Source organism: Nomascus leucogenys, chromosome 11 (assembly GCF_006542625.1).
Source record: "Nomascus leucogenys isolate Asia chromosome 11, Asia_NLE_v1, whole genome shotgun sequence".
Taxonomy (NCBI): Eukaryota; Metazoa; Chordata; class Mammalia; order Primates; family Hylobatidae; genus Nomascus; species Nomascus leucogenys.
Window position 1 is genome coordinate 40,109,571 of NC_044391.1, and position 23,814 is coordinate 40,133,384.

A 23,814-nucleotide genomic window follows, 5' to 3' on the forward strand; every position below is an offset into this window, starting at 1 on the left:
TTCACTGAAACTGTTTTGAGAAGTTTAATCATAAGGAAATCAGGGCTTACAACATTTGATCTTTTGTTTTCTGAGACATTTTACAATCAGAAATGCATTAAACAATTTCTATTGCTAATATATGGTATTAATATTTTTGTGCAATGATGTCATTGCACATTCATTTATATCATTTTTCCCCAATACCATGGAAGAACCTTTTCAAAAAATCAAGAGTTTCTTTATACCAGCATCAAGGGAAGACTGATGCTTTTGCCAGTACACCTTGCTTTTCTCATTGGAGGAAAAAAGAGTTTCTAAAGTAGGACTTCCCTCAAATACAAAATAACAAACAAAAAGTAATAAGGTATTGGTAATTTTCTCCTGGGCCCATTTCAAGTTTAAGTATTACCACAGGATTTTTTTCTGGTGAAATAAAACTGTGATTGATTAAAACAGAATACATAACAGTTGTTTAGACATATTGATGATTTTAAAGAAATATTCTAAGCACTGCCTAAAAAATAAAAGGGCAAATCTCTAGTCACTTCACTGTTTGAATGATGTATAGAAATTTTTCAAAATCTCTTCAGGCATTTTTGTTGTGAGGTAATTTGACATAGATCTCTGCCATGCCCCATCCCCTTGACATTATTCTTTATTTCTCTGTTATAGTATTAATAGAATTGCACTGATTCATGCCTAACAGTCTCTATTTTGACTAGAATATTAATATCTTTATTAATATCTGTTTTTCATATTCATTCCATTAAATCCATAAGAGCAGAAATTTTAAGAAAATTTATACTTTGTTTAGTACTTACTTTAATAAATTATTAATCTATGTATGGGTACATTAAACAAATCATTAAATACTGTGTGCAGACACAGTTTTAAGCACTACGAAAACAACCTTCAGTGTCCTCATGGAGCTTATAGGATGGGGAGCGGGGAGTCAATCATTCAAATAAACAGTAATACAGGCTGCGTGCAGTGGCTCACCCCTGTAATCCCAGCACTCTGGGAGGCCGAGGTGGGTGGATAAGCTGAGGTGGGGAGTTCGAAACTAGCCTGACCAACGTGGAGAAACCCCATCTCTACTAAAAATACAGAAAATTAGCTGGGCGTGGTGGTGCATGCCTGTAATCCCAGCTACTCAGGAGGCTGAGGCAGGAGAACCGCTTGAACCCAGGAGGCAGAGGTTGCAGTGAGCCGAGATCCTGCCATGGTGCTCCAAACCTGGGCCACAAGAGCGAAACTCCATCTCAAAATAAACAAACAAACAAACAAACAAAAACAGTAATACAGTGTGTTAAGTATTAGGAAAGGAGACATAAGAAAGAAAACTGATATCTTTAAGGAAATAAAACTTGAGTTAATTACTTCTCTGGATTATCTTGTTCTTATTATATCTCACCCCCTTTCTTTCTTTTTCTTTCTTGCTTGCTCGCTTGTTCTCTTGCTTTCTTCCTTTTTTTTCTCTTTCTTTCTTATATGCTCTGTGATAAATATCTTGTGCATTCCTATGACTGGCTATCAGCCAAGACTTTTTTAAAAACTTACATAAATTATGAGATGATATCTTATATATGCCAAGGTTCGGTCTAGATATAAGTATTTATTATATATTTATTACTGTGATACTTAGGCATTTTGACATGAGTGCTATTTTATCATAATAAAAATATATCTAAGACAAGACCAGTAAATGTGAGGTCAAGCAGATGTCCTGTGTTGCCCTTATTAAAACAGGTAGATGTTATGTTCTGACAAGCAAGGCATGAATGTAATTATGCTCAAATGCTGGATCTGAGCAAATGCGGAGCTTTCATTAGCTTTTGGAAGAGAATTTGACTGTTTATTTGAGTAGTATCTGTTTTATTCCTTTTTTGACATAATTTTCTAACATGAATGTTATGTATTCTCTGAAATCCTCTTGATTTATACCCAGTCCCTGTCCCCAACCATCCATCCATGGCAACCTAAGAGTGTATATTCTTTCATGCTTGTGGTCACATACAAACAGCATGCATGCCTGTGTGTGTGTTAATGTGTTGCCTTGTAAAGTGTCCCTGAAGGCAGTTATAATGTAGAACTATTCTGTGCACTATTGAAAAAAGTATGTATGTTGAGAAGGAGATTAATTAGAAGAACAATTCTTTACATGTGTGTATATTCCAAAAGTTTACATTTTTTAAAGTTATACTTCATATTCTCAAACAGACACTTTATATTTGCTGTATTCTAATGTAATTCTATCTGTGGCTTAATTGTAAGCAAATTAAATGTTAAGTATAATTACACAAGGGCCATTTACCCACTTTTGACTTTTTGCTGCACCTATTTCTTCTAGTGTACCTCTTCCTCCCCTTATTCTAGGCACTGTGCATCTTTTCAGCACCTTCTTCATAGATACCTTAGGGTAGGGTCATTTAAAAACTATCAGCTCACTTTTATATGGAGGATCTATTATGAGCTGGACTCCATACCAGAATTCTTACATCTGTCATCCCTTCAACCTTAACAACTCACTCTTAGTTCAAGAAAATTAATTTTACAGGGCTGAAGTAGATTGAGCAAGGTGGCAGGGCTAGTGCAGAGCTGAAATCTTGACATAGGTTGTATGACACAAAAGCCTGTCCTTAACCATTTGTGCTTATGATTACAGTCTTGTTTTATGACCAAGCAGGAAACCGGATTTTCCTAATTTTATTTTTGTCTAAAAGTAGGAAATTCACAATTAAAAACAAGGCAAACAAACATTTAAAAAAATAGGGTGATCTTATTTTTCTTTTGTAGTGGTTTAGATTTGCCACGATGAAGAAATCCCCTTTCCCAGCCCTGCCTCCCAACTTTCCCCACATTGCCCTCCTTCAAGTTACTCACTTGGCAGTCTTTGCACGTGGACCTGACGGTGAGACATTCAGATATCCTGTTGGATTATAAGGCTTTCCAAATGGTGCAGAGTGAATGCAGTACAGAGCCAACTACAGCCAGGCCACATTTCATTCCTTTCTCGCATGTTGTCACACTGCCATTGTTTTAGATTGGAGAAACATCTTCTCCCAGAAGTTCTGGGCAAGCCTGAAGCTGGAAGTTACTGACTTCATCAGGTTCAACTGAAATGCAAATGTTGGCATCTCATCTATGGGTGTTTGGAAAATGCCTTGTTTTATGTTTTGAAAAATGGATGAGTAGAAACTGGAACTGGGCTTTCATTTAGGAAAGTAGGCATTACTGTTGTCAGGTTTAATTTCTTTCCATCCATTTGACAGCTTGTTTCCATGCAGGGCCTTTTAATCACCAATTTAGGATTACATTTTGCCCATTACATGGATAGTATGTCCAAAAACCTTAGCAAGCATTGAAAGGCAGTCTTAATTTTATAACAGTAAAAAGCCTTCTAGATTATTTATGTATCTATAGAGGTTTATAAAAGAATCTTTGACTTTACCCTTAAATCGATGTTATTCTGAGATAATTGGCCCAATATAAATAGATTCTTTTAAGTACATAGTGGTCTCCAAAAAATATCCACTTATACAATACCAGCTTATATCATCACAAGGAATTCATATAGATGTATTTCACTATATAATTGCAAGTTGATGGTTTCTAATATACAGAAAGTGGCTTGTTGCTTTATTATTAGATGTGATGAAATCCTGTGTTTGGAAAAGAAACAAAATGACCATTTCAGTGGATTAATGTGCAGCATTCATAAACATTCCCAGTGCTGCTTTCATAACTTGGAGACCAAGGGAAGGGACCTAGACCTTTCCTTTTCACTCTGCACTGTTAATCTAGTCAGATACGCTTTTATTGAATGAGAAAAACAATAGTTGGACATGGCTATGAGGTAAGAAAACGGGGGAAGAAAAATATCTGGGGAATTAAACCACGTGAATTGTTTGATTGATGTTGATTCCAGGCAGTTCAAAAGGAAAGGGAAGCTAAATAATTTGGTTGTTTCCCAACCTTGACAAGTAGTTTCATGTGACAGAATGAAAAAATTAGGTCTTGCTAAGGAATTTTTAATATAGTTAAGTGATTTGTAGACATGAAAACTGCCAGTGGGTAGCAGTCTTTTTTTTTTTTTTTTTTTTTTTTTTGCGTGTTTTGGTAACTTGCAAGTTCCTGGTATTAGTTCGTTTTTTCCTGTATCTTTCAGCTCTTCCTCTAACTACTTATGAAATCTGAGGAACTACAGTGACCCTGAAATGTCATCTGGTCTAGAGTATTCCTCTTCCTGCAGGCAGAATTGCAGCCAGATCTATGCTCTCATATCCTAAATGTACTGCTGCTCTCTTGCTATTAACCTAGTTGTATCAACTAGCAATATAAACTACAACAGTCTCCAGTCATGGAATAATTGACGATGTTCCACAAAGACTTATCTATTAACAACCATTACACTTCATTCTGGAAATGAAAATAAAGAAGCCATGTTCTTTCCCTTGAGTGGCTCAAAGACCTGTAAACAGATCATTATAATCAAATATGATTCTATCAAATGCATAGCTCACATGAATTGCAAAATCTATCATCTTGATAGATTTTTCAAGAGAAGTTTCTGAGGTCTTGCACAATTATTTGTTTTGCAATATTGGTCAAGATATTCAACCTTTTTGTTTAATAATTCCATAAACAGCAAAGTTTTGAGGTTTACAGTGAGGATTACTTGAAAGAACATATCTGCAAGTGCTTTGTAAACATGATAAGCATCACTAAAATTTTTTTTTTTTTTGAGACGGAGTCTTGCTCTGTCCCCCAGGGTGGAGTGCAGTGGCGCGATCTCGGCTCACTGCAAGTTCCACCTCCCGGGTTCAAGCCATTCTCCTGCCTCAGCCTCCCGAGTAGCTGGGACTACAGGTGCCCGCCAACACGCCCGGCTAATTTTTTGTATTTTTAGTAGAGATGGGGTTTCACCGTGTTAGCCTGGATGGTCTCGATCTCCTGACCTCGTGATCCGCCCGCCTCGGCCTCCCAAAGTGCTGGGATTACAGGCTCGAGCCACCGCGCCCGGCCAAGCATCACTAAAATCTTATACAGTATTTATATTCTTCCAAATCTTAGCTATTGTGGACAGTGCTGTGGCAAACACAGGAGTGCAGATATCTCTTTTATATACTGATTTCCTTTCTTTTAGGTATATGCCTAGCAGTAGGATTGCTGGATCATATGGTAGCTCTATTTTTAGTTTCTTGAGGAACCTCCAGACTATTCTCCATAGTGGCTGTACTAATTTACATTCCCACCAACAGTGTACGAGGGTTCCCCTTTCTCCACATGCTCACCTGCATTCATTACTGTCCATCTTTTGGATAAAAGCATTTTAACTGGGGTGAGATGATGTCTCATTGTAATTTTGATTTTCATTTCTCTGATGGTTAATGATGTTCAACATTTTTTCATATAGTGTTGGCCATTTGTATGTCTTTTGAGAAGTGTCCATTCAGATTTTTTGTCCATTTTAAAATCAGATTATTAGATGTTTTTTCCTGTTGTTTGAGTTCCATATATATCCTGGTTATTAATGCCTTGTCAGAGGGGTAATTTGCAAACATTTTCTCCCATCCGGTGGGTTTCAGCTTCACTTTGCTGATTGTTTCCTTTGTTGGTCACTGTGTTTAACTGGGTTTGCCCTGCTTTCCAGTTTACCAAAGTCAGGAACTGATCAATGGGGAAAAGGGAGATGTTTATGAGTAGGGAGAGAGTGATTCATTGGTGTGAGATTTTGTCTGTTTTGAGACCCATTCCCAAACCATCAATCATTAGCAAAGAAAATAAGGATGCCTTTCCACACTGTGCCTCTATTTTCTACTCTTAAAGAGAAAAGGAGGAAAACTTGGGCACAAAGTATACTGTCACCTGAAGGATCCTAAAGATTATCAGGGAAAAAATCCTATTAGGTAATTTTTTAAAGGACATAAAATTATGCAGTGCTATAAAAGAAGGGAAAACTGCTTATTTGTGTCCTAGTTAAGAACACTGCCCTAACCCCCACCAAGAAATCTTGGTTAAGAATTCCACACTCTTGCTGAGGATTGTATGTTTTGAAAATTCAGTCTTCCTCTTTGTACTTTGGCCTCCCTAAATCCAGTCTTCCATAGCAGACAGAATGATCATTTCTAAATGCAAACCAAATCATGTTATGGTTAAAACACCCTACTTGCTCCCTCTTGTTTGCAGGATAAAATCCAAACACTTTTACATGGCCTACAAGGCTGTCATGATCTGATTCTTGCCTCCTCCCCTTGCCTTCATCATCTCCTCCCTTCCCTCTCTCTCTAGCCTCCAGCCATACTGGCCCCCTCTCTTATCTTTGGGGAATCTCCTTCCACCTCCAGCAGTTGCGCCAGCCACTGTTTTGTGTGGAAGGCTCAACCTCCACGTGTTCTCATGGTTTGATTGTGTTTTGGGGTCTGTCTCAGCTCAAACCTCACCTATTGAGAGCAGTCTTTATTGCCCATCCAAACGAGAGTAAACACGAACACCCACCTGCTCACCCGTTCCTTCATTGTTCCCTATCACTTCAAGTTTCATTTTTCAGTTGCTAATTTTCTGCCTCCCCTACTGTGTGATGGGATCTTGCCTGATTGACCATTCTTTTCCTAAGGCCTGGCATATAGTAAACGCTCAATAAAAAATTGTTGGAAGAATGAAAAAATGGGTGGGCAATGTTCTCAAACTAGTTGGAACAAACCTTCAGTTTCCTTCCCAGAAGGGAACAGTTACTGAAGTTACTGAAATATTAGGAAGTTTTGAGAACCAGAGGAAAAAAAAAATTTAATTGCAGGCATTGTTTTGGACAATCATTTAGAGTTAAAAAGATGAAGCAGCACTTATTAAAAATTCACTTGGTGCTTAGATTAATTTTGAACCTCTTTAATATTGCTTAGAAATGGTATTTTTCAGTTTAGACTTCAATTTGTGTGAATAATGAATGAATATTTAGAAAATCTTTCTTCTCTTGTTATTTAATTTTGGTTCATCTGATTACTTCCCTAAAATGCACAGAAGCAAAATGACATGGAGTATTATTTTGGCTTGAGGTTGGAGTTCTACTCCAAGTAGACCTCTCAATTTGAAAGCCCTCCAAGCTCTGCATGTTGTTTTTGAGAACAGTTGGTCCATACCTAATCTATTTGTGAATTGAAACAGAATTTTAACATTATTTTTAAATCTAGTTTCCTTGGAGCTTAAGGGAAAGGTTTTATTTTCCAAAGGAAGAATATTACATTTACTTAAAAGAAAAAAAAAATAAACAACAACAACAACTTGTGCTATTGCCATTCCCCAAGTACAATCTGTCTTAAAATCTGAGGCAAAATAAGAAAGTGATGAGTTGCATTGAAGGTCACTTTGCATAGTTTAATAATCATATTCAAACACTTGTATTTAATGGTATGTTGACAATGTCAGAAAATCAGATGTCTATGAAGAACAGATTTATTCTTTATATGATCCTCTTCTTAGTTGATATTTTGTATCTGAAGATATTTGTTGCGATGCAAAGGATTTCTGTGGGAAACATTAAAATTATAGAATTTAAGCATATTTTATTTTAAAGTACATATGCTTATAGTGACTTATAGACTTGTATCAAGTTATATAATTTACACAGAGTTGAACTTAAAGTGCTAACACGTAAACATTAGTGACAGTCTTTAATTATTATTTAATGAATTTTTCATCATGTGCCAATAGAATATATGATGTTAAACATGGAATGTGAGATTCTGAAATTAAGGATTTGCTATAATTATGACCTGAGCAGGGATTGATAAGAATTGAAGTTTAGTTGTAATCCTTGAAGACATTCGAAATTTGGATAAATTACCATGGTATCTGGCACACAGAACATCTGTTTGAGTATATATAAGTGTGTGTGTGTTACAAACTCAGAATGGTCATAGGCTGCCCGTGGCATGCTTAGCGTTTGGCCCAATTGCTGTACAGTAGCACAGAGAATAGATAGAGAGATAGCCTGACAGATGAGTAGGAGCACAAACAAAAGGCAAAGGAGAAGCTGTGCAGCTGCCCTCTTCTTCATCTCTGCTGGGTTCCCCACCGAAGTAACTCACCTGCTGTCAGACGAGTGGCACACAGTGTGTTTTACAGATGAGGCCTCAGCATAGATTCACACAGGCTTGCACATTTATCTGTCCCACAGATGTTTCGTCTTCTGTTTTCTAGCCAGCAAGGCAACAGGTCGACTTTGCTAGGGGATCACCTCCAGATGTTCAACCAAAGAGAGACCCTGCCACCCCACTGAGAGTAAGCAGACATCTCCTCACTACATCTGGGGCCACTCAGTGACAGTACAAATTAGAAAAGAGTTAGCCTGTACCAGCTTTGCCGTGGTCATATTTGTAGTTGAGAAACACATAGAAAACAAGAAATTCCAAATACTCATTTTCCTAGTAAATAGTCGGAAATTTACAAATAGCACCAAGTAACTTTTATAGGAAATAATTCAAATCTGGCAGGCAAGAATTTCTCTGTGACTTTTGTTTGTAAATTTTCTTGCTGAAGTTAATTGAAAATTTTTCCACTGTGACAAATTTGACTGCTTAAACAAAAACAGCCTTAGTCAGATACCTAAAATAAAATAAGAAGTGTAGATTAACTCCCTTTCTGCATTTATATTTTGCAACACTGGCACCGGATGTCCCATTTGTCTTTTTTGTATTTTGTAAATCTTTACAAAGAGCATATTTTATTCCAGAGAAGATGAAAAATGGGTGGTTATTGCTCCTTTAGACATTGACTTTGTTTTGTAATGTAGGAGAAAAAGTGTCAAAGCATGTTACTAAGCATTAATAATTTTTTCAGAAACTTATGAAGCTCCAACTAGGTGTTATGCAATGTATTAGGTACCGGGATATAAAATGATGAAAAACGTAAAGCTCATGCCCTATGAGATTTATATTATAGTCTGGGAGATAACTATATTGTAAACAAAGATAGCACTATGATGCCAGACAACAATAAGGACTCTAAAGAAAATACATTAATGAGATAATAACAGAGGTAAAATATGATAAGAAGGAGCCAGTCAGGCATGTAAAGATTTGCGGGAGTAGAGAGAGCACAGCATAGACTCAGGCCTTGTGGGCGAACAAACTCTGCACGTTTTTATTCACGGGGCAGCCAGAGGCCAGGGTAGCTGGAGCATGTGAAAAAGAGAGAACAAGATCCCAGCTAAGGTCAGAGAAGTCGGTGGTGCCAGGTTGTTGAAAGTCTGTGGACCATGGTAAGAGGTTTGAATTTTATTATAAGCATAATAGGAAGTCAGTGGGGGATTCTAAGCAGAGAATTAATGTTACCTAAATTATATTTTAAAAATAATTATTAGAGCTACTGTAAGAGATTGTACTGTTGAGGGCCAAGAGGGCAATCAGGGAGCCCAGAGTAGGGCCTTTGGGTAGTTTAGGGTGAAAATGATGGTATTTAGGAGCACAGTGGTAGCAGCAGAAATGGAGAAACATGTCAAGATAAAGGCTTTATTTTTGGAGGTTGAATTGCCAGGGCTTGCTCACAAATTAAATGAAAAATATGAGTGATAGAGAAACAAGGATAAATCCCAAATATTTGGCTTGTGCAGTTGGGTAAAGCTGTTTACTCAAATGAGAGAGATTGGGTGATCAATACAATTGGGTTAGATGGGAATAAAGGTTATTTCTGAGGTATTTAATGTTTATGATGTCTATTAGATATTCTAGATCTAAGAAAAGAAGTTACGCATCTAACTATGCAAGTTTGGAGCTCAGGGGAGAGATTGGAATTGCCCCTATTAATCCAGTTGTCATCAGAATATATAGCTATTTCAGAGCAAAATATGGAGTAGAACGGTATAAAAAGTTCTAGGTTTCTACTCTTTTTTTTTAAATCAAATTCATATCTTACAATCTTAGAGATGACTTGTCTTTTTTGGGCATGAGATTCCTTCTTTAAAAAAATAAGGGTTTTTAAGAAGTTATTAAAAGATTTTCAAGTCCAGCATTTTATATCTATACGTTTTCTACTCAGAAGTTACTGTTTTATGTCAAGAAACATTTCTTTTACAAACCATGAAGGAATTCTGCTCTTGGAAAAAGATAATTTCACCATTTGTTCTTCTTGCCAAGTGATCACAACATTATTTATTCTGGCTTTTTTCTTCCCCACGTTTCCTTTGGTACATCAGAAGTGTAGATGAAGCCAAAGAAACTGACTGGAACAAATATAATTATTTCTGTATTGCATGTCAAAAATTGTTATATATACTGTCATATGCATATCTGTGTCAGTGAGGTTGTAAATACTGACCAGATTTGATTAATGGACTGAACAATGGATTTCTGGGTACTTCAGTGACTTCACAGGTCAGATTTCAGAAGGTCTTCTGTTAAAATGTACATATGATACGTTCCATGAAAACTCAGGGGTTTGTTAATATTAGAGATTTTCTTTAACTTGCTAACTATGGGAAATAATATTCTAGTAAATTAACTCTCAGTTTGTCTGGTCTTTGGCTGCAATGGTAATAACAGTCTCTTATTTTCAAAAATGCTATGATTTTTGTCTTATTTCCCTTTCTAAAATGTTTCACGTTTGCTGCCACCTATTAATATCATATTTAAATGGCCACTGGATTTGGCATCACTGCAGTCATTATTGACCTTAACTAGAGATTTTGGTCAAATGGTGTGGAGGAAAGCCTAGTTGGCTGTATTCGAAAGACAAGGGGAAAAGAGAAATGAAGACAGTGAAGAGCGATAACTCAAGGAATTTTACTGTGAAGGGAGGTATGTAATTGTGTGGGTGGGGGAGGAGGTCAAGGAAAGTTTTATTTAAGATGGATGATATTGCTGAAAGAGTACTAGTGAGAGCATTCCAGCAGAGAGGGGATCTGTGTGATGGAGGACACAGTGGATAATTGTAGGAGTGGAAGGGATCCAGAGTGTAAGCCAAGGGGTTGACTGAGATGGGAGTGCAGACATTTCATTCATTGCAACAGCAGGAGGGGTGGATGGGATTGCTTAATAAATGTGCTGGTAGCAGGAGGCTGAATTTCTCTTCTGATGCTTCCACTTTCTCAATGAAATGAGAAGCAAAGGTATCAGCAGGGAGTGAGGAAAAGGGGAGAATGTTAGAGATTTAAAGGGAGAGGAGGTAGTATGAGACAGTGAGAGTAAATTAACTAGAAAAGTGGAATAGGGTTGCCAGGCAGCACTGAGACCCCATTGGAGGGTGTAGTCACGAATTTGGAGAACACTCAGCATGATCGTAATTTGTTTATTTGTTTCCTAGCTCATTCAGCTGCTTGGGTTTGGCAGAGATTTAGTATTGACCAAGGTTAGAAGTCTCATTTGTCCAGTAAAACATATTGAAAGGGGCAGGAGCACTGATGGTAATATAAAGGAGTGGTTTTCAATGAGGTGTGGAACCTAGTGCAGAAAGGAGAGAAGTGAGCAAATGAATGGGACAATATGTAGTGAGAATGTGGCTTGGAAAACCCACTAGAATGAGGAATGGTTGGAGTCAGACTATTCTGAGAAAGAGCCAGAAGAAAGGAATGATGTTTGAAATTAAGATTTAGAAGAATGCAGGGTTACTGATAAAGATCAGGTCTCAGGTAAGGTCATAAGGTCGGGGAATGAGGTCGAGTGGAGGACAAGACCATTGGAGGTTAGGAGGTTGAGACATTGAGAGGCCATGTTGTGGCCAGGGATTAGGAAGGAGAAGAATCGCAACAGAAGAGTCTTTTTACTTGGTGGGTGATATTTGTGGCTTCCTCTTAGTTATTGAATATTTCCTGTAATGTCAGACATCCAGAAGCTAGCTAGTGTTCAAAGTCGCACGCCCCCTCCCCTCACCCCCCATTAAGCAGGGACTTCCGACATAGCATTTCCTGGACACTGGCTGTCTGGCTAATCTTTCATCCGGTACTCAGTTCCTATTCCATGGGCACACATCCCATATAGTTCTTCTGCTATCCTCAAGAGGCCCTTATTGGCAGGATCTTTTGAACACCTCTCTGGGTATCTACTTGATTCCTTAGAGTCATTGGTCCACTAGCTCTACTGAGCAGGTTCCCAATAACTTTTCAGCTATGCTGTGTTAGTGGGAGGGAGAGTTTCTACAGCTCAGTGAGCATTTGTCCAGTCTTCTTACAGTTGGTTTCTCTGATGGGCTCCTGCGGCCTCCTTCACCTGGCTTGTATCTTTTCTCAGATAAATCCCTTCTTCCCACAAGCTCCCCTCACCTGCCCTTATTTGTAGTCTGAGGTATGAGTAAGGGTTGCAGCACTGACTGATAGTCTCTCTCCCTCTCTCTCTCTGAATAATGAGTGGATGTTTGTTACCCAGTGTCCTTATTCCTGGCATCCCAGCCAAAACTAGGAATTTTTCTTTAACATCTTGCTTGTTTCTATGCTGTTGCATATTCTTTCTTAAACAGCCAATTAAATGGGATCCTACAACTTTGTAGTCAAAATTTAGGACTATTATATTGTCTCTTTTCTCCAGAATCTCAGTAGTGTCCAAAGTAGTATGTATTAAATATAAGAAGAGCTGATTAGTATTCAGAATTGGGACAAAAGTCCTGCAAATAGTTTCCTAAAATATACTTAAAGTCATCTAAACCGTGACTAAATGGATGTCCTCCTTCTCCTGACTGCCCAGTAACAATGGATGTTAGATGGTAGGCACAAAGGAAATTCATATCCAAATTTCTTCATTGTGATATGAGTTTTGATTGGTATATGTTTTCTTAGCTGGATCATGTCTCACTTACTTTGGTGATATTTAGGTCTTATATGTGTTTTTCCTAAGTTAGATTTTATTTCTCCAGGTTCTTACTCTTCACCCAAATATATTATAAATTGTATCATGTACTTTAACATTATCTTGCAGCGTGTTCCTCTGGTTTTCAAACTCCACTAGCCTTTTGGTGACTTAGATGTGCTGTTCTCCTTTTCCAATCCAAAGTCCGCACAAACTCTGCCTTCTACCAGAAATGCTCCTCACCCTTATTTCCACCCCTGCTTCCCACCCCTCACACATGTAACTAACTCCTTTCCATCCTTCATCCTTTGTGTCTGAACCTAAACATAACACTTCCTCAGCTTAACTCCCTTAACAATCCCCATTTCCACTGCTATGCCAAGCAGTATGTGCTCTTATAAAACCTTGTGTTTCTTTCTTCAAAGCGTTTTATCATACTTGAAAATAGGAATAAGTATTTGAAGCCTTTCTCAGACATTCACTAAAAGCTCCATGAGGGCGGAGCAGTGGCTATTTTTCTAATGCTTAGCATGGTGTCTTGAACATAGTTGGCACTCAGCAAATATTTGTTGAACAAACGAATGAAAATTCCTAATAAATCTACCTGCAGTGAAATTGAAGGACTATGTTAGTGTGTTCAGGGCCATTTGAGGTTGTGTGGACTGCAGGAAAGTCTGTAAGCCTAAAGAGGCAGAGGTGTCCGTCCAAGTCTGAGGACTTAAATATTCACGTTTTAAAACATGTATTTTGTAATTATATGTGAGTGGGAGGTAAGCATGAATTTGACAAAGAAAAATCTGCATTCACATTTATGGGGGTAGTATTATAAGTGTGCTGCTAGTTACAATAATTGGCATGTTGCTTACATAGGCACTGACTTAGCAGAAAACTAACAACTCTTGAAAACACAGTTCAAGGTCTACAGATGATTTGGTCCACAGGGCCATTGTGAATAAAACAAATAGCCAATGTGAGACGAAATAATCTTGAGACTTTTTCCCCATTTATTGAGCTTTCATGTTATGGTTATTTTGCTATTGTTTAAGTTAGACATATTGTCAATTGTCTTTTAAAATCATTAAGCAGTTAATTCATTGACTTCTGAAAACTAAGTTCACTAATTTATAAAATAAATAAAATGTCTAAATAATGATTTTCAAATTAAAAAATAATTTCCTGATTCTTTTCTAATTAATTTCCATTTGAATCTGTTCATAAAACATTTTATTGTAATTTTTTAAAAATCATACACCTTTTTAAAGCTCAGAATATCAAAATAAATATTTCTAGTTCTTACAAATATATATAAGAAGATGCGTTTTCATTTGACTATCGTTTCTCTGTATAGGTACAAGAAAATTAGACAAAGACTATTAGCATTTGTGTTCTGGCTTTCATAGCGTTTAACATTCATTGAAAAATGATATTGACAACATTTTTATCACCCCCTTTATCTTTTAAGAGAAGTATTATTCCCAGGTTCGACTTTCAAAACCTGTCCTTTTGAAAGTTTCAGTGTTTCCATGGATAGTTTATTTACCTTTTTCTACACCATGTTCTAACTGCATTAAAGAGTGATCCATTAAAAAGAAAAAAACAATCCAACACTTAAAGACTTTATTCCCTGCCTACTAGACCCATACAATATGGAATAATGGGACTACTTTAGATTTAGTATTACTGAGGAAACTTATTGCCTACAAGTTCATTCTGAAATTTATGTTCAATGATTAGAAATCACAGTGTATGAGTTATTAGAAATCAAAGTGTAATTTGCTTCTCTGTTACCATGAAGAACTACTGAATTTTGAACGCCTGAACACTCTCTTCTAGCTGCTTTCGAAATCTATTGAACAACTGAAGCAACCAGGCAGTCACCTTGAGGAAGCGGAGGAAGAGCTTCAGGGGGACCAGGCGATGCAGGAAGACAGAGCGCCCTCTAGTGGCAACAGCACTAGGAGCGACAGCAGTGCTTGTGTGGATGACACACTGGGACAAGTTGGGGCTGTGAAGGTCAAGGAGGAACCAGTGGACAGTGATGAAGATGCTCAGATCCAGGAAATGGAATCTGGGGAGCAGGCTGCTTTTATGCAACAGGTAATAGGCAAAGATTTAGCTCCAGGATTTGTAATTAAAGTCATTATCTGAACATGAAATGCATTGCAGTTTTGGTAAATGGATATGATTTCCTATCAGTTTATATTTCTCTATGATTTGAGTTCAGTGTTTAAGGATTCTAACTAATGCAGATATATGTATATATCTATATAGAGGTCTCTCTATATACTGATCTCTATATAGATATCAAGGTTTCATTGAAAATCCACTGGTAAGGAAATACCTGTTACACTAAAATTATGATACGTAATATCTGAACAGTTAATAGGCTTTAAATTTATCCCAAAGCCTGCAACACCAATTACTTCTAAGGAAAACGAAATCACTGTTATTTTGAGTTTATGTGTTGAGATCAGTGACTGCTGGATAGTCTCCCAGTCTGATCAATGAAGCATTCGATTAGTTTTTGATTTTTTTGCAACATCTAGAATTTAATTTTCACATCACTGTACATAATGTATCATACTATAGTCTTGAACACTGTTAAAGGTAGTCTGCCCCTTCCTTCCTCTCTCTTTTTTTAGTTAAGTAGAAGTGTTCTGGTCACCATGCCAGTAGTCCTAGGTTATTGTGTAGGTTGCAATTGAACATATTAAGAATACAGGTGGCTTTAAATATATAGATGCAAATTGCAGCACTACTTTAAATATTAGATTATGTCTCACATAGCACTGCTCATTTTACTTTTATTTTGTGTAATTTGATGACACTGTCTGTCAAAAAAGAGCAAATGAAGCAGATGCAAATGTTGGTGAGAAGTAATGTGCAGCATTATGGTCCAATCAGATACAATATTGTATCTACAATTGCAAAAAACACAGTAACAGGATGAATATTATCTGATATCAAGTCAAAATCAGTTTGAAAAGAAGAAGGTGTATCATATTTTATATTGTCACTAGAATCTGTTAAGTATAATTCCATAATGACATGGGCATATACCATAACATTCTGGCAAATAAGAATTAGAAAAGATAGGTTTAACAAAAGAATTTACTTGTACATAATGCACCTTCAGGAGGACTACGTCCTTTGATGCTGTAAAATACAAACAACTTTGAAGGCAACAGAAGACACTGTTTATTCAAGTCAGTTCTTTGTCAGGTTCCTGCTGTTCTACAGAAAAGTGATTCTGTGAGGCTGAACAGGAAATGCCTTGTGGAAACAGGAAGTCCAAGTGATTCATGTACTGAGGAATGTAGGAAAAAAATCTGAGGATAGTGTTTTACTCTTTCTGTTTTTAAAGGGCACTCTATGAATTGATTTATTGTCTAAGAAAATAACACCAGAAGTAGGGAAATTGTTACGGAAGCTTTTCACTGGAACATTTCCTTCATATTCCCTTTTGATATGTTTACCTTGTTTTATAGGTTTACTTTTGTTAAGCTAGTTAAAGGTTCGTTGTATTAAGACCCTTTAATATGGATAATCCAAATTGACCTAGAATCTTTGTGAGGTTTTTTCTATTAAAATATTTATATTTCTAAATCCGAGGTATTTCAAGGTGTAGTATCCTATTTCAAAGGAGATATAGCAGTTTTGCCAAATGTAGACATTGTTCAACTGTATGTTATTGGCACGTGTTGTTTACATTTTGCTGTGACATTTAAAAATATTTCTTTAAAAATGTTACTGCTAAAGATACATTATCCTTTTTTAAAAAGTCTCCATTCAAATTAAATTAACATAACTAGAAGTTAGAAAGTTTAAAACTTTTCCATATAATGAAAGTCCTTCTGATAATTTGACAAATAGCTATAATAGGAACACTCCCTATCACCAACATATTTTGGTTAGTATATTCCTTCATATTAAAATGACTTTTTGTCAGTTGTTTTGCATTAAAAATATGGCATGCCTAAGATAAAATTGTATATTTTTTCCATCTCATAAATATTCATTTTCTTCAAAGTCTTTTTTCAATCTCATAAAAAAGGGATAGTGCATCTTTTAAAATACATTTTATTTGGGGAGGAACATGTGGCTGAGCAGACTTTTGTATAATATTACTTCAAAGATATGTAATCACAAACAAAAAAAACTATTTTTTATAATGTCATTGGAGAGAGTTTCATCAGTACAGTTGGTGGACGTTAATTGTTTGAATTTGATAGTCTTTGAATTTACTCAAGAAACTACCTGGAACCAGTGAAAAGGAAAGCTGGACTTAAATAATCTTAGAATTAATTGATAAATGTCTCTTTTAAAATCTACTGTATTTATTATAATTTACACCCTTGAAGGTGATCTCTTGTTTTGTGTTGTAAATATATTGTTTGTATGTTTCCCTTCTTGCCTTCTGTTATAAGTCTCTTCCTTTCTCAAATAAAGTTTTTTTTAAAAGATCCCCTTTCATACACTTGGCTTTGTGTAAACTTGCCGTATTTAATCGAAGTTGAAGCTTGCACACTAGATCTCATATATCAAAATACATTGCCAGTCTTTGCTGAAACAAGAAAATAAAGACATTTTGAGCAGTTACACCTAATACCATTAAAAACAAAAAATTCAGCAATAATGACTTTCAACTATTTACATCCAAAATTATCAAATAGCTAACACATGTAAAATTTGTTTCATTTTCCTTTTGCCAGTGTAAACTTTTTCATGATATGTTATCATGTTTGGTATTTAAATTAAAATGTCAACTTCTAAATATAAAACTTTATCTAAATAGATGTCAGTTCCTAACTTTGTTCAACTTAAAAAATTATTTTTAAAAAGCTTAACATAATCCCTTGAACATAACAAACACTCAATAAATATTAAAATGAATAATATTCCAAGTGTCGTAATAATTATGTCTATTACAGTGAGATCTTGAAATACAAGTAGAAAGTGACAGCACATAAATTTAAAGAGAAAATAGTAATTAAATGATCTCCCCTTATATGGTAACAATTATTATAATACCAGTGTGAGGAATAGGAGCCTGATTCAAGTAAAGGCAATTCTGCCATACTCTAAGTCACATCAGTATTGCATTAGAGTATCAAGAAATCTGGAGCTATAATTATTAACTGTTACAGAATAGATTATCATTTTATAGTACCATAAATTTAAGAATACAGTAAGAATTCTGGAAATACCATTATTGCTAATTATAACTTCCTGAAATCTGCCTTTGAACTATAAAATTACAGGACTAACTTGGTACCAGAGATCCTAAAATACGAGTTAGAGAAATCAATTAAAAAATGGTTTTATAGTGTATATCTGATTTCTGAAGTGTTGTATAGGGTGACTGTTTTAATACAAAGCATCAATCTAGCATTAGAATGCTTTTCATTAGAAAAAATAGTTATTGCCAAGTCTTGAAATAAATAATCATTAGATTTTTTTTTCTTCTGGCAGTAAAAATTCACCTTCTCATTGGTGAAGGTGGTTGATGAAGTGTAGACTGCTACTTTTCATAGATCTGAGAAAGACAGTCTTTTAGAAATTGTTGCATATTGTTTTATGCTTCTTTTTTTCGAAGGATGTTGAAAAGGAATTCAGACACTAAACCTTTTGTTGAAACCTAGTACTTAACAGATATATAGAGAGTATTGTTTTTAATTTGTTTTCAATAATTGAAGTGTACAATTTTGAATCGCTTTAATATGTATAAATTGTGGGTGTATGATTCAAGGTTTACAATGACAAATAATTTGAGGTCTCTAATTGTAACTGATTATATCAGGAACTTGGAGATACAAAAGAAGGAGTTTGAGACAATTATTCCCTTTATTATTGATCATTCCTTCATCTCTGTTTTAAGAAGAAAATATTGAAAGCAATCAAAGAATTTGGGCAAATACAAAGGATATTGGGAATGTGACTTTTCAGTCATGCCAACAATATATCTATGTAGGCTTCAAAACGTTTATATTCTTGTTGTTACATCTAATTTTATAATAACATCTTTGAGGCTATAAACCGTGTTTAGGCAATGCAACTTTTGGGGATCATTTTGATTTAGAAAAAGATGTTTACTTTTATCTATTACAAACACACAGTGCGCAAGCATTTCATATCTATTAGCTCATTTGGTCCTCACAATAACCTGATGAAGGAGGTATTATTATCATCCCACTGTAGAGATGAGAGCACTGCAACAGAGAAATTAAAGTCAAGGTCACTGATTTAGGAGGTCTACCTTTAATTTGAACCCAGGCACTTTGGCACCAGAGTCCGTGTTCTCAACCTTTACCATTGTGCTCTGTTCGTGCAACGATTCTTTATATCTGCCCGATATGCTTGCTTCTGTCCAATTTATTCAATTGTTTCTCTCTTTCTCCTCATTAGCATTTACCAAACTGTCTTGATTAATAATCTTTTTCAATAGCTTCTATAAATTATGAGATTAGTGATTATTACTCTTTTTTTTTTCTAATTCTAATGAGGGTTAGGGTTAGATGAGGGTTCTAATCCTGCACACTTTTTGTTCAACCGTTTTTAATCGTGAAAATTTGTAGACTTCTTTTTTCTGACCATAGCCAGTCCTAGGAGGGACTGAAACAGAGTGGCCATACTTGGTTAACTTTTAGGGGGAAGGAGAAAGGATTTCAGCAGGTTCAGAGCTCTCCTTGACTTCTTACCTTCATTCCCCAGCTAATGCAAAGAAAGTCCAATTTCTAAGCCATCAGGACGCTGCCTTTTACAGACTTTTTAAACCTATCAAGGACACGCTTGATAATAATTTTGACTTAAATAGTCTGTATAAAACGTTGTGGAAGGGAAAAATAGAGACAGTTGTCACATTCTAGACCTCCTAAGTGCTATTCTAATAGAAAGATGCATAACAATCTTCTCGAGGGAAACAGGTTCTGACCACACCCCTAGAGGTTCTGAGTCTGTTGTTCTGACTGGGAGCTCAGTCATCTACCTTTTTCAAGCCTTTTGAAGAGTCCGATTCAGAAATAATGTTTTGGAGATGCAGGTGCCCTAACCACTTCCTGAAATCTGGCCTAATTTTTAATAGCTTTTACCTAAGTTCCTCAGATTCTCTGATTCATAGTTTTCAAAATATCCTGTCTCCTATTTTTGTATATTGTTCTCGGCTTCTTCTGCATTTTAACTCAAGTATAGGCGATTCTCACTATATTTACTGGAATTACTCCAATAAGTTTTAGAATATTCGTGGTGCTGTGCAGCCATCACTAGTATCTAATTCCAAAACACTTCCATTAACCCCAACTCAAAACAAAATCTTGTACCTACTAAGCAGTCACTCCCACTCCACGCTCCTTCTTGCCCCTGACAACCACTAATCTGCTTTATATCTCTGTGGATTTGCCTATAGTGGATATTTCATATAAATGAAGTCATGCATTATGTGGCCTTTTGTGCCTGGCTTCTTTCCTTATGCAGAAGATTTTCGGAGTTCATCCATAGCATCAGTACTTCATTCCTTCTTATGGCTGAGTAATATTCCCTTGTATGGCTATACACCATTTTGCTTATTCATTCATCAGTTGAACACACAGTTTTCACTTTTTTGTCTATTATGAATAATGCTGCTGTGATCATTCGTGTACAAGGCTTTTGTGAGAAGATATATTTTCGTTTCTCCTGGATATATATCTAGGAGTGAAATTTCTGGGTAATATGGTAACTGTTTAACTTTTTGAGGAACTGTCAACCTGTTTTCCACATAACAACTATTTTACTTTCCTGCTAGCAATGTATGAGGGTTCCAGTTCCTCCACATCTTCTCCATTTGTTGTTTCCTCTGCTTTATTGATGGTAGCCATCCTAGTGAGTATACAGTGCTATCATTGTTGCTTTGATTTCTATTTTATTAATGACTAATGATGTTGAGCATCTTTTTATTTGCTTATTGGCCATTTCTATAACTTCATAGGAGCAACATCTAGTCAAGTCCTTTGCCCATTTTCTAGTTGGCTTGCTTGTCTTTTTGTTGTTGAGTTGTGCTTTTAGATATATTTTGTGTAGTAGACCTTTATCGGGTATATAAGTTGCAAATATTTTCTCCTATTCTGTCAGTTTTCTTTTCATTTTCTTAAGTATTCTTTGATGCACAAAAGTTTTGAATTTTGCTGAAGTCCAGTTTATCTGTTTTTCCTTTTGCTGCTTGTGCTCTTGGTAGCATATTTAAAAAACTGTAACCTAATCCAGGGTTGTAAAGATTTACACTTACATTGCCTTCTTAGAGTTTCATTAATATATAAATTTAGCACTTAATATTAGGTATTTGATCCATTTTGTGTCATACACATTGTTTTTTAAATAATATTCTTCTATTCATTTAAGTTATTTTTAAAGAGATATGAACTTCATGATTATTGTACTTCATTTTCTCATATATTATCTTCATTTTCCTTATTTATATTAGTTGATGCAAAAGTAATTGTGGTTTTTGCAATTACTAGTTGCAATTACTAGTTGATTTTGGTCTTGCTTTTCTGATATTTCTGTGGCTGACCCTTGTTGCTTTCTAACTTTTGATACTGTTACTTTTTTCTTCCCAAAATATCACTGAAATGTTACAATCTTGATGTTTATTATTCCTTTTTTTCTGGTGCTCTTTAAAAATTAAATCAATTACTTTTCTTCATGAATATTACTTTTAAAATCCTACCCTGGTCACTCACTTTTACTAACTACAGTTGAATTTTATGTTGAAGCCAGGTGTGGAAGCATGTCTGTAGACCTAGAAACCTGGGAGGTTAGGGCAGGAGGATTGTTGAGCCCAGGAGTTTGAGGCTACACTGAGCTATGATCGTGCTACTGTGCTCTAGCCTGAGTGACAAAACAAGAGCATGTCTTTAAAAAAACTATGTGGAACTAATGTTCATGTCTTCGCTTTGATCTTCATGCCTCTGTTGACAGAATTTCTGGAGAAAAAGCCCTGGATTTGCTCTGTTCAAACTAGTAACCACATGTACCTGTTGAACATTTAAATGTGGCTGGCGAGAATTGAGGTACAACCTAAATAGAAAATGCACAGCAGATTTCAAAGACATAGCACAAAAAGTTTATTAATATTTCATTAAGGATGATGTCTATTGATTACATATTGAAATAATATTTTAAATATATATTAAGTCATATAACATCATTAAAATTAATCTTACCTGTTTTACTTTTTAAATGTGGCTATTCGAAAAGAATATATATGGCTTGCATTTGTGACTCACATATTTTTATTTGTATTTATGTTTCTGCTTTAGATCATCTTCATCTCATTTTGTATTTTGTTAATCGATAGATCTCATCATATCAATTTGAAAATAGATGGGCTATAAAACTTGAACAGATGAATATTTGCTCTTGCCAGTATCTTTCTGTTGCTCTTAACATAGAGGCATAAAATGTTAGTGTTAGCAGAGATCTGAGGCATCTTAATGGTTTAAGGGTTTAAAGATCCTTCTCCTTTACCTTAAAGACAACTCAGAGTCTACCAAATGTTTTGTTACCAATATTAGTTGTAAGGAGAATTCACTTACTGCTCCATTCTCATCTCAAAGTTAGTAAATTCATCCATAATATGTGCTGGTTTTTCCTGCTTTTCCTTTTTGTTGTTGTTGTTGTTGATGAGACCACCATTTAGACAGTGGGATAGATGATCTTGTAGTCATCTTTGATTATCTTCATTCCTTTATCTCCTATAGGCAGTTGGTCCTCCTGTTTCTGATTTCAGATCATCATATTTCTTTACTTCACCTTTGGCTTTGCTTTCTCCAGCTGCTAGTGAACAGTAAAACAAATCCATGCTTCTCTCATTGCAGTAGCCCCCTTTTATTTCAGTGTGATATTTATACTACTTCAATTAACTTACTGTAAAATACCAATACCATTTTCCCGTTTTCTGTGGTACAACCTACAGTAATTTCTTTCTGATATTTCACTTAAATGGTATCAGAGAGCTACAGTCTTCATAATTCAAACTTTATACTCTAACGAGGCACTCACTTCTCCCATATGCCATCTGTGATTTCTCCAGCCCTTCTGAACTCTCCAACTTGAAATCAGTTCCATAGTTTCCCATGTAATTCTTATTTAATCATTATCTGTGTGGCATTATATCTTTTTGCTTTTTGAGGTCAGGGAAAATGTACTCTATTGTGTTCATCATTGTTCCTAGAGCCACTCAGGGAACCTATGAAATGTTCAGCTGAACTTTATTTTAATGGTTTTTGTTTTACATTGTTCTTATTCAGACGTAAATGGTTAAAGGCCATTTTCTTCCATACTATGATTTTATTCTCACTTTTGTTTTCGATGTGAAATGTAAAGTCATTTTTTATTTGATGGACTATTTCTTGTCCTCAGTGTCCTCCTTAGTAATATATGTTTTAAACTGGCTTTAGTAAAAATAGCTACTATTTTTCATTTTCAGCCAATGGTAAATGATGGAAATTTTTTTCTTGATGAATTTATTATTTAACAGTACTCACACCATATTAATTTTTATAATTTATATTTGTATATGAATTATTGACTATGACTTCTAATATCTAGCATACATTTTTAGATAAAAATACAATATCTAGATTAATTTGAATGACCTCTTTATAGTATTAATTTTTCCATTTCCGTGTATTCTATAGATAATTTTTAAAGTGAGAGCTTAAAAAGAAGACAAAATGATTCATATTAATCTTTCTTAGGGAGTGAATCAGCCTCCTCCTTAGGCATATTTAAAGAAAACTTACTAAATGTGGAAATTGATGTGTTGTTTTGACTAGGTATGCATCAAACCCTATGTATGCGTCAAAAACAGTGGCATTTTGCATTGTCTTTGAGATCTATGCATGGAACTGCCTCGTAGGTGTAACCACCTAGTGGTTGTACAGTAATACTCATTTTATAGTCAGGCTGCAGGAGTTGCAACTCCAACTTCCCCACCTACTAGCAACTCCATGTGAAGTAAATTACCGAATTCTGCCAAGCCTCTGTTTACTTGTTTGTTAAATGTGGTCAGGAATTCTAAATTTTT

General features: G+C 35.5%; 1 protein-coding gene across 17 annotated transcripts in view; it reads left to right on the forward strand.

The window, feature by feature from the left end:
* HDAC9 (histone deacetylase 9) overlaps positions 1-23,814 on the forward strand; it is a 906,822-nt gene that overhangs the window by 568,005 nt on the left and 315,003 nt on the right. For 15 of the 17 annotated variants that reach the window (XM_030822195.1, XM_030822188.1, XM_030822196.1 and 12 more), the window contains one exon: positions 14,586-17,215. In XM_030822195.1, coding sequence (XP_030678055.1) covers positions 14,586-14,900 — 315 coding nt within the window. In that variant the 3' untranslated portion in view covers positions 14,901-17,215. Of the gene's footprint in view, positions 1-14,585; positions 17,216-23,814 lie in introns of those variants that run through there. The other 2 variants (XM_030822201.1, XM_030822187.1) reach the window with 1 other exon arrangement.